Source organism: Curcuma longa, unplaced genomic scaffold (genome assembly GCF_044706935.1).
Source record: "Curcuma longa cultivar G26 ecotype Majalengka, Jawa Barat unplaced genomic scaffold, ITB_CL_G26_1.1 utg2646_np1212_2152390_RagTag, whole genome shotgun sequence".
Taxonomy (NCBI): domain Eukaryota; kingdom Viridiplantae; phylum Streptophyta; class Magnoliopsida; order Zingiberales; family Zingiberaceae; genus Curcuma; species Curcuma longa.
The window spans coordinates 1,911,759-1,924,075 of NW_027435599.1; the positions used below are offsets into that span (position 1 = coordinate 1,911,759).

At 36.8% G+C, this 12,317-nt stretch overlaps 1 protein-coding gene across 1 annotated transcript; it reads right to left on the reverse strand.

The window, feature by feature from the left end:
• Nucleotides 1-5,235: 5,235 nt before the first annotated feature.
• On the reverse strand, nucleotides 5,236-11,443 carry LOC141819904 (PH, RCC1 and FYVE domains-containing protein 1-like). The gene is made up of 9 exons (XM_074707161.1): nucleotides 11,348-11,443; nucleotides 11,097-11,186; nucleotides 10,866-10,952; nucleotides 10,655-10,774; nucleotides 7,711-9,810; nucleotides 7,492-7,638; nucleotides 6,274-6,794; nucleotides 5,757-5,964; nucleotides 5,236-5,503 (listed from the first exon to the last, which is right to left on the reverse strand). Exons 5-8 carry the CDS (start codon nucleotides 9,649-9,651, stop codon nucleotides 5,793-5,795), a joined length of 2,781 nt encoding a protein of 926 aa, XP_074563262.1. The 5' UTR covers nucleotides 9,652-9,810; nucleotides 10,655-10,774; nucleotides 10,866-10,952; nucleotides 11,097-11,186; nucleotides 11,348-11,443; the 3' UTR covers nucleotides 5,236-5,503; nucleotides 5,757-5,792.
• Nucleotides 11,444-12,317: the final 874 nt, after the last annotated feature.

Genomic DNA, 12,317 nt, shown 5'->3' on the forward strand with positions numbered 1-12,317 from the left:
GAGATAAAGAGTATGTTGATTAAATTATCTCTTCAAATATGATGGTAAGACTGATTAAAGACTTATTAAAATATATTAAAGTAAATTATTCTTCTTTTTAATTCAACTGGATCGAAAATAATATATATATAAAGTATTTTATATAAAAAAATTATCGAAACTATTTAAAATTTTATTTTAAAATATTCAAATTAAAATAGTTTCAACTTATTGTAATAGTTATTTAAGTAATATTAACTAAGTTGATAAAGAAATTTTAATATGAAAGTATTTTATACATAATATTTTAGCAAATTAAATTGATTTATTTAAAATATTTTTAATTGAATCAATTTATTTTAATAGTTGTCAAGACGGATGGTTCGGTCCCACATATCGCCTATTAGACAAATCCGAAAATACACATGGCTCCTCGTTATAAATTGTTTATTCCATTGAAAAAAATATTTTGTAGTATGGGATTCATGGTACTTAATAACCTTACTCGGCACCAGGGAAAAAAAACTAATCATTTTTGGACCTTGTTGTTCCAACTTGGCTGGAGAAGACAGATCATATATTTGACCACAACCATTGTACTGTATTATTTTGTTTATCTATGTCATAAATATTGGTACAAAGAGTACTAATCTATCTCTAGAATTTTAATTTGTGATAATACACTTAGATTTAATCTGTTTGACCAAGAGTTGATTCAAATAGGATCTAATATTTAGATATGAATGAAATCTAGTCAGGTCAAGATTGACCAGAAGATTAACAAAAAGTTCTAGGTTAGATCAGGCAAGAAAAAGTTCTAGTTGAGGCTAGGCAAAAAAAATCATAGTTGGAGGCTAGGCAGGGAAAGTACTAGCTGGAGGCTAAACAGGAAAAGTTCAAACAAGTCAAAGGTGACCGAATATTTGGCAAGTGAGAAGTCTACCTATGGAAGTGATTAATCCTAACTGGAGGTTAAGCAAGAGAAAGTCCAAACAGGATATTTGATAGGTGGGAAGTCTATCTATGAAAGTGATTAGTCCTAATGGGAAGTTATACATAGGCAAGTCAGCAGGTTATACCTAGGGTAAGACTTATGTAAGCCTAGTAGGTCAGATGGACTACAAGTAGGCTTAGGTTGCTTGTTTGTTTGTATGCTGATCTTGCAGGGACCAAGAGCTGGAAATAAGATGGAGAAAACATAAGAGGAGCAAACAAAAATAGTCGAACCAAGCTCCAGGTCAAACTCGAGTTTACTGGATCTAGACATCCGGATGTTACTCCAAGCGCCCGGACTATCCAGGTGCTTGGATAAAAAAGAATCGGCTCCGATAAAGACAAAAGAGATCGGATCGGATCAAATCCAAGCGCCCGGATAAGAATTCAAGCACCCGGATAAGAATTCAAATGCCCAAAAAGATCTTTATAAGATCCTCAACATGCACCCCAAGTGACATCTATTCTACGCTTTATTCATCATCCTACGGTGTTGCTGAACGCGAACGGAGCCAGACTCATGCAACCGGGGAAGTTCCAAGAGGAGTGTACGACGCTCAAGGGCTTCCAGATTGGCTACATGAGAGTTTGTTGTTCTTTTAATTCTTATTGTCCTGTATTTCATTTCTATTACTGATTGGACTGTAAGACGACTTTCTCCGCCTCCAGACAAATGTCCGGAAAGAAGACCATTAGTGGACGAACATCTTCCCGTGCATAGACCTTAGACGTACTAACCCTAAAAGATTAGGAATCAAATAAATTCGCGTGTCCCTACTTATTATTCTAATTCCGCTGTTAGTCTCTGTAATAAAATGAACGAACGATAAAACGCTATTCATCTCCTCTAGTGTACACACCAGTCCTACAATAAGTAATACGAGCAACTAAATTTTTTTTTGGATAATTCAGATATTCATTATTCCGATTAATTTTGAAATTAGTGATCAATTCGATCTCATGAAAATTTTTCACCAGCTATTAAAATAAATCAGAAAGTATAAACTAGTGTAAAATCATAAATTATTTAATTTTTTTAAGTATAATGTACTACGCACTATAACCCTAGGAGGGAGAGACAATTGAATTTCTAATTGACAAGATTGTAGCTAGTGTAGCCATTGTGGGTGGCATTCTTAACCTTGCATGATCTCCAACAAAGAGACATCTTTTTCATATTATAATCTCTAGTGTTGTGTTTTTATTTGCAGTTTGTCTCTTTTAGGCACTACCTTAATGCATGCAGCTGTTGCATGTAGTCTAAAAGCTCCACCCACACAGCTATAAGTTTGTTCACAAGGGACCTTTAACCATGCATCTATTGTTCTTTGTTTTTTATTAGTCCTATTAAAATTCAAATTCTTTTTGAGTTTGGACCATCTTGTTTGGAATTATTCAATTAGATTCCTCCTAATTCATTGTGCATCATCATCTTCATTATATATATGAAAAAAAAATGCAATTTATTAAGTTATTTAGTGAAATTTAGATTCATCAATGCTCTCTTTTTTACTTTGTTTTATAAACTGATTCCTAGCTCCATTCATTATTGGTTAATTAACATTTCCTCTGACACTAGGAGAGGTAGTTCGGTGCATGAAGTTCCTATCAATATGAAGTTTCGAATAAGGATCAGACTATATTGGTATTTTGCAAGAGATTATTTTCGTGACTCGAACACGTGACTTCATGATCACATGGCATGTTCAGAATGCAATCAATATCAAAACGACACGACAAACAAAGATGAAGGTATTATGGTAGCAAAAACACCAACACAATTAATGGGGTTGCTAATGGTGGAGTTGTCGATGAATCTCTATGCCACAATGAAGGTGATGGTGCTAACGACCCTTGGGGCATTAGTCAAAGCCATAGAGAGGGGAAGGATCCACTTCGGAGTCTTTCGTCTCGATGAGAACAAGCTTCAAGCCCGCCTCTCTTTCAACCAAGAATATAAAGGAATCAAACTATATTATATCTATTGTATACAATTTTATCTTGTATTATAATAGGTTATTTCCACGACTCAAATCCATGACATTTAAGTCATACAGTAATAATTTTACCGTTGCACTCCCCTTCATCATAAAAGAAACTATGAAAGAAAAAAAAATAGTTGTAATGCATTAATCGATTATAATTAGTGTTTATAATTTGAATTAATGCTAACTTTTTATTTAGTCTTATAAATAAATGCATTCTTAGTTACTATCTATTTGATAGAATTAAGTGAAATAGAAACATATTATCATTATTATAAGAAAAATAAACATCACCATTGAAATTAACAAACAAGCATTTAAATTTATAATAGTTTATATAAAACAGCATAAATTCTATTTAAATTTATTAAAAAGGTTGAAGCATTACAATACATTAGATCTCAATAATCAACATTCATAAAAGCATGTAAACTCATAAGCACATATATATTTGGATTTCGAGTCCATATATGTGCATCTTTTGTCGATCTCTTTGTCAAGGTGAGTGCTTTCGCTCTAAGCCAATCGAGTTATGTTGCTTCGAAGGCCCTGATGGTGGAATATACCGCATTCGTTCGAGCAAATTAGAACTCGAGCCATAGCTTGGATGTATCTTTCTCCCATAGACAAAGACAATGGAGTAGTCTTCACCAGCCCTTGCACCATGGCAACACAAGAACAATACTACAAGGAGGAGGAGGAGGAAGAGAAAGACGCGAAGAAGAGAACTCCGTGTTGATAGAGTAGTCGAGTGTCTTGCGAGGCGACTCATGAGATCTCAAGTTGTCGTCGTCTTCTTCTTCTTCTTCTTCAACCTCGAAGAGCATACATATATAATTTACACATGGAAATCTTAGTCCTGGTTTGTATTTAAGGAGAGGAGCAGCTAAGTGAGCATGGATTAGTTAATTGATTATAAAATCCAAAGTTGTTTATGAAATGGGACCGGCCAGGTTCAATTATAGGTACGTAACTGAGGAGTCAAAAGTTATTTGTTTAACCCCTGATTATTAGTACAGTGACAAGATGCTAAGTTGTTTACAAATCTGAAACATTAACTATTAAACACTTAAATTTATCTTGATGGTCGATAAAAATTTTTTATAAGATCGAATCAATCATTATAAAAAATAATTGAATAGTAAGAATTGAATAGTTAAATTATAAAATAAATAAATAAAATAATTATTTAGAGGTTAGAGAAGGAATAATTTAATTATTAAAATAAAAAAAGTTAGGAGGGACATTTTGACATTAATAAAATTGTAGAGCCAACCTCCAAGATATTTAATGTTTATAAAAGAATTCCAACTTAAAAAATGAAAAGGTTGCCATTTTTTTTGTTATAGTTATATATAAAGACACCTATTTTTATTTTTTTCATTTTGAAAATAATTTTATTTCAATATTTATCTAACAATTTTACCCTAAACTACTTATAAAAAGACACCTATTGAAATAATTTTGATTAATTTTAATAATTAGAGTATTGCTGCAATTTTAACTTAAAAAACCACAAATTAACCGTCATTGATTCATCTATTGATCTAGAGTTTGTTTACCCTTTAGGAAAGACACAAGACCTAGAAGAGTTGGGATCGGTCTCCTCCCATCCATTTAGTCAAGTGGAAGACACCATGGCCCCCGTAGACATAGTCGAGTTAGTATTCGAGTAGTAGAATTGTCACATAGGAGCAAGATTCGAATCCTCTAGGATTCATTCTCTTAGGGAATAAGTTCTTCCCGTCTAGGAGGTTACTCGGCACCATGAACATCTGAAATGAGCGTTATCACCTTTTGCTACGCAAGTCCGCTTGGAATTGAACAAAAACAACGATACTTGAGAAAAGCTATGCGAAAATCCAACCCTATCCTTCTTCCTCTTGCACCTTCGAGCGAAGGAGGGTGGTGTATGGTAGGGGTTAGGTTTCCTTCCTAACCAAACTCCTTAACAAAACCAACTCAGATGACCTCTAGCGAACCAACCACCCCCAACAACACAAGTTCATAAACTGGTCTCGACCCGCGCAACCGCAGACTAGCTGCAACTCATAGTCACAGACTGACTGCAAGCTTTGGTTAGGTCTGACTACGAACACAAATTTTTTCCTTTTCCTTTCCCTTCCTCTTTCTCATGATCCTTTGCCATTGAATCCTATTCTTCTCTTCCATCCGCAGTGGTGGAAAAGGGATAAAGTAAAGAGGAAACAAAAACAATCAAAAGGTAAAGAGAAAGAGGCAAACAAAAATAAATAAATAAGCAGGAGATGTCTGGGGATTTGGTAACCTGAGAGGGGCCACATCACTTTGAATGGCAGACTGAGCAAATTCCAAACATTCTCAGGCCAAAGCACCACAAACCTGTCTCCAGGATTTTGGTCACACTAATGTTTGTGCTGTTCTATGCATCAAGCCTAACACCTAGCTCAGTGTTTGTTTAGAATTTGCAAGTTTACTTACCAAGATTGAGGGGGCTTCATTCGCACAGCAGTACAATAGCAGCAGCAATCAGACTTGATGGCACAAATCCATTAAGCTTGTAGCTTCTACATATTAAGAAGAATGGAGCATCATTAAGAAAAGGGCATTCTACAATTTAAAAGGAAATTTCATCTCTACTAGCAGGAAGAAAAAGGCTGCTTCCTATTGTTCTCATCTCTGAGATACTGTATGTACATCGCGTTACAATAGGTAATGGCCAGATCTAAAAGAGTAGGGCATGACATTCATGAGGAGAACATACATTTTGAATCATGTATGTACTGCATCGAGTGCAGATAGTAGATCTTAAAAAGGCACCTGGGATTTTCGCTCCTTTGCCTTTGGGTGATCAAACTAACTTCTAAGCTTTGCAGGTACAGAAATGATCTTCTTATGATCTATGTGCAGAATATTAGATACTGCTGTTGATGCCCTATCTGATCCACAAACATTGTATCTCTCGTAGACCTTTTCACGGTTTTCTGACCACCATGCTTCCGCCTGATGCTCCCCAAATTTTCTTCGACTGAAAATGCATACAATCAAATTTTCACAAACAGTTGTTGTGTGAACGAATGCAAGCACAAATTGAAATACAAAAAACAGTGAGTCTCGACTATATATTTAAAAATTATGTTACTAATGACAAGAACAGTAAATGGAAATAACCAATATTTGGGAAGTCATCTAAGATTACTACAGAATCTTTACAAACAAACAAAAAAGCTAGAGCAAAACAACCTTTAATGTAGATGCAACACATAATCACATGAACAGTCTGAGATGATTTAAGAAAAACGAAATTGAACGAGCAATGTTTAGAAGGATAACCAACCTGAACCGGACTCTCTTCAAATCTCGAGTTCCATCATGGAGGGATAAGAGAGTTATATATACACCAGGTTCATACTGCTCAATCCATTCAGCCTCAATTTGATTACCTGAAGGAATAGGACTTTGGGTCTTATAAACCTGGTCAACATTTTGAGGTTGTTCACTTTCTTTGTGATCCACATCAGAATTACTGATGGATGATCTCTCTGCATTGCTGTCATGTTGTCCTCTACTGAAGTCTTGTTCCATTTCGTTGGAACTCACCTGCCTAATGTCTTGTAGATCTGCACTCAGTTTGTTAGATTCACAGCTATCTGTTGATGCATGATTCTGATTTGAGTTTCCATTGACAATAATTCCAATAGGATCAGGAGAATTGTTTGGATTGCTTCTTGGTTGATGATCTCCATCTGGAATGGCAAGAGGACCTGAATATAAGCCCATCCCATTCGGAAAATCTAAGTGTCTAGCTGCATCATTTTTGAAGAAGCCTTGGGGAAATATCTCAGCCATATCTTTAAGCTGCAAGATATAGATCACATAAGTCCAGACAAGGCATGTGTTGTAAGGAGTGGACCAAATTAAAAGTGTCAAGAAAATAAAGGAAACAGGTACAGGACAAAAATGAGGCCTATAAAGTCAAGAAAAGTGACTAAATGCAAGCCAATAGTACCAGTTCCAACTAAGATAAGCATACTACATAAACAAATTTTATTATCTCATTGAAATATATTGGAAGAAAGAGAAGCACAAAGTATTTTCTAGTCTTGAAAGTTTTTTAGCATTCACTAGCATACATAAAGGAATTGATGATTAGCTGAAGCTCATTTGAAGGTGCTTCCTACTCTTTTTCTTCCTCTTTTTTACCAAGCATTCCGGGGCTGATTAGCATGCTGAAACAAAATGTTGTCCATGCCAACCAGTACGGAACGAAAACTTAAATCCATGATATAGGGTATAGGTTGTCAATGATTAATTAAGGAATGTGTATAAAGAATGGACTATTTAGGACAAGAACAGGTGTTTTGCCAAAACTCCAGCACATTCAATTCTGCTAATACAACATATAACTAGCAATATCAACAGAAAACACCAATTGATGAAGACCTTAATCATCAAGGCAAACTATATCAAAAAGCATTGAAGTTTTACATGTGACTTAAAAAGTCAATTCTAACTATGTTATAATGAGCAACAAAGACAACCAACCAAGAACGACCTGTGCTGTTAGGGATTTGATAACTTCTTTTGCAGCTTTTGATTTTGCTGATTCCTCAGCAGCCACTGTCGTAGCCTCTTGAGCTTTCTTAGCCAATTTTCGCAATTCAAGTTCTTGAAGTTCACAATGCTGACTAAGGTTTTCAACCTAATGCAGATCCAAGTTAGATCAGACTAGCAATGGAAAATAAGCTATCCAATAGAGGAGGAAAAAAAATACCTGGAGCCGTAATTTCTGGACTTCCTGAGTCAAGAGCTCATTTGTCTTCCTCAGATTCTCAGTAGAACTTTTTGAGAAAGAAACTCCAGAAGTTGTGGGTACTGGTGTTGCAGAACGTGGAGGACTACATTTTCTAGAAAAAGGTGAAACTGCTCTTGAATGATTGATAGATTGAACCATGGATGTGCTAAGCACTCTAGGAGCTACTCGTTGCAGACCAGTCCCACCAGCAAAAGTAAAATTTTTCATCTGCATGAGTGAGCTGATTTGAGTAGCTCCAATCATGGACAAGGAATCATGTTTCTTCCTGAATCTGGCTGCTTTAATATCCAGGCTCTTTATGAGATCCAAGTTAGTTGGTAACACAAAATTTGCTGATTTTGTCTCTATTTTTTCGAACCTGTCCTTGCTTTCACCTGATAAGCGAGGCAAACCATTTCTTTTGTTGTTTACTACTCCAAATTCTAATACATTGTTCAATTTTACATAGCAGGAATCACAAACTCGGTATGGTTTTGCTGGATTAGGAGACAAGGCAGCTCTCAAGGCCTTCCGGGAACTACATGAGTGGCAATGAACAAGCCCACAATGGTAGCAATTATGTCGCTTGCGGGTGAAGCCAAAAGTTTGTCTACATGATGAGCATAGCGACTGCTCAGCACCTGATACCCACTTATGCTGGCATATCGCAGCTGTAAAGTTAGCACCACAGGCAATATATTTGACAGCTCTATCTTTTAAAGCTTCAACAAGGTTAGGTACTTTCCTATCTTCAAGGTCTCCATGACCCAATCTCCCATTAGCACCTTTTCCCCATGTATAAACTTCACCTCTAATTGTTAGGACTGCAACATGGTACGAACCACAAGCAACTTCAGCCACAGATTCACCAACAAGTATATCTTCAACTAAGCATGGAAGCTTTCCATCAGATTGTGGATTCCCCAGCTGACCATAAACACTACTTCCCATTGTATAAACTTGTCCAGAAGTTGTCAAGCCAACTGTGAGGCTATGACCACAGGCTAGCTTGTAAAAAGTGTGGTCAATCAGTGAAGCAACACAAGTAGGCTCAAGTCGTGGTTCCTTATCACCATGACCAAGGCGATATTTGTCCCCATCACCCCAGGTGAACAATTTTCCAGAAGGTACACTGTTGTTGTGCTGAGCTACTATAACCTCTACTATAGCAGCTGTGTGCCATACACTGCATGCCACTGCAATGGTTTTCAAACCCCTTAAGGATTCTACCTCCCTTGGCTGTACAACAGTTTCTCTGTTCCCATGACCCAAAACACCAAATGTTCCATCACCAAAAGTGAATAACTTCCCCATCGAAGTTACTAAGGCCGTGTGCCAGGTGCCACAACTAACAAATTGAACTTGAATACCCTCCAGTGGCCCTGAAACTCTTTTTGGTATCCAGTGACTGACATCATTACCATGTCCCAGAAGACCAACATTGTGAGTGCCATTACCCCAAGTAAAAAGTTCACCTGAAGAAGTTACAGCGCAAGTGTGGAACTCCCCACAGGCAACCAAATCTGCACTATTTAGAGCCAAAGATTCAATAAGACGAGGGTGAACAACATCATCTCCAACCCCATGGCCAAGTCTCCCTCCGGATTCTTCACCCCATGTGAATACTTCTCCATGTTTTGTGACAAGAGCAGCATGCCGGACACCGCAAGCCACACGGTGAACATCTAAAACTAAATTTGACTCCAAGGGCTTAGGCAAAAGTAAATCAGTTCTCCCATTGGAAAATTTGATACCTCTATCAGTGCCATTTCTCGTTGAAATTTCACATATGACATCACCCCACACATAAACATCACCTAAAGCATCACAGTCATCTTGTGCAGAACCATGACTAGACGTGCTGGGTGCACTAGAAACGCTAACTCTGATAATATCAGAAGAGACACCTTTTACAAGCATATTTGCAACATCTGATCTTTCTGAGTGTACAGAACTTTCAGAATAGATCACTGGTGAATTTCTAACACTAAAATCGATGTCTGGAGAACTACTATCCAAAACAGAGCCAATTGAACTTACACCGGGGCTATTCAATATAAGATTCAGATCCCTGGAATCCTGTAACATTATCCAGATTACCAAGTATTAATACCCATAATTGTGTGCAATCTGTATGCCCAAAAAGTACACTGAAATAGTTTCCCATCCTAAGAAAATATGCAAAATAAGAGAGTGCAAGCAAAGTAAATGCTAAAAATCCTAATTTCAATCATGGACATAATCAAGAAAACCTTGCAGTAGTAATATAATTGAGCCCCCATTAAGCAAAGTGAGCATAGTATAAATCCTTACTGAGAATACAGACCTAAGGGTTTAAAGTATAATGTCTCTAATTGTCTCTACATCATAATCAATAACATACTAGGAATGCTCACTAAAAATAAGAAATCAATAAACCAGTTGTCTGGTCATAGGGTGGCGTTATTTCAGATTTGTAACAAACTCAGAAGCAGACATTCAGTAGCTAATTACACCATGCTTCTAGGATAACTATAGGCAAGGCAACTTGAAGATGAAGAGTTCATCCAGTTGTAGCAATCCTATGACTCCAATGTCCAAGCATGGCAAGATAAATATCTTATTAGATTGGAACATCAAAGATAAATGGACCACAGAGGTAGACTGAAACATATATTTCTAGTCTACAAGCTAGAAGGTATCCCAGCTGAATTTTTAATGATATGAATTGCATAAAGAAACTATGAAAAATCATCTAAAACCTAAATCAATTTCAGGGTAGCTATATAATCATGCTACAGGTACTTGTTGAAGAACAGTGTTAGGCTTCTTAAAAGCACACACATAGATAACATGCATCCTGAAGGCTGAAGTTAGTTGAGAGACCTCATTTGGAAAGAACTTTAACAATAATTAATGGTATTGTGAAAGGTGTATCATTTACTTCAAAATGCAGTCCGCCATCACGCCATCCATCAATTTTTGGTCGTCCACCTTGATGAGAAGAAATCAGTGCCTTAAGGCCAGCAAACCACACCTCCGTCTCAAATCTATCCTTGCATATCTAAATATAAACCACAACATGGAAGTAAATAATCATCTTAAATTGAAAAATGAGAAATATTAGATAGCAATAAGCACTTGGTTACACTCACCAGATCAAGAGACTTTGTCCCATTATCATATATAAGTGAAAAGGAGAGGTGGTCCTTCTCTGAGCATAGATGTCGTTTAAAAACAGGCTGAAAAAAGACTAATTATAATCAGATTCATATAGGTATGGACCACCAGATAAATATATGATGCCAACTAGAAGCCCAAATACTTAACACTATTCCGTAATAGCAATCTCTCCCTGAGATTACAGAATTGGGGGACTAACTTACAGTTCTTTGACCACGGACAATTTCCAAAACAGATGTCAGCTTCAAACATTTCTCTTCACCATTCGATAACCAAATCAATGATGACTTGTCCTGAGAACAACAATATAAGGAATATGTCAAACCAAATATAATGAAGATATCAAACCAGGAGCATTCATGCTTATAGACAAAAACAAAAAATATGCACCATGAAAAATCAATAAATTCAATTCAATCTTTCTCAATTAAAAAATAGTAGGAAACAAACTTACAGCAGACAGTCTAAATGGATAGAATTTTGGTTTCCCTTTTTTACCATACTTCAGCAAATTAGTGCCTCTCTTCAATGCAGAAATTGCCTTCACACAGAACAAAGGAGATTAAATAACAAGGATAAAAATGCATAAATATAATACAGAAAGTGTGGTTTGTTTTTGGTCTCTACCTCGACTATACACAATTACAAATAACTTGAACTGACCAAATTTATGGAAATCACAATGTTTTAAAAAATGGTTAATGTGGCCGCATATTCAACTAAACATTCATATGCAATGTTCGCTCACCTCAACCGACTCTATGCCCTCGCTACAATATGCTCACCTCTACTAGCCCAACATTCTTAATCAGTCAGCCCGGCCCCGTCGATGGGACCCGTTTGATTAATATATCAGATCTCTGACTCGAGCCCACCCTCCCCAATGGTCAACAATACGCGAGACCTCACATTGATTATCATAACATGTGGAACAACAAGACCTCTATAGCATGATCCCACATGATCTTCTACAGTATAGGACATGGGTGACAATTCAAAAACGTGAAGATGAAACATTTGCCTTGATGTGATGGGATGCTCCATTAAAGAGACGATAAGGTACGATTATAGATGATATTAAAGCAGTTTTCGGTTGCGGACAAAGGTACGCGCACAAACCATCATCTCTCCTTGGATTCTCTAGCATACATACTATTTTTCTTCTCTACTCCAACATCAGAAGGTTGACTTGAACGTTGGAGTGGCCAGGCCAGGACACCCCTAGCCTTCATTCTAACCCTCTGCCTTTCTCAAGTTTTGCAGGCTATTCGGTCGTTCAAGATTTCCCTTGGTGTTCCGTGATTGTGTCAACAAAGAAGGCAGTCAAGAAGGCAGCTCATCGATGGCTCATCATCTGGCGATCTCAGGCAGGAACAAATGACAATTACCTTTCATGAGTTATCCAACTTGGGAACCATGGGGTG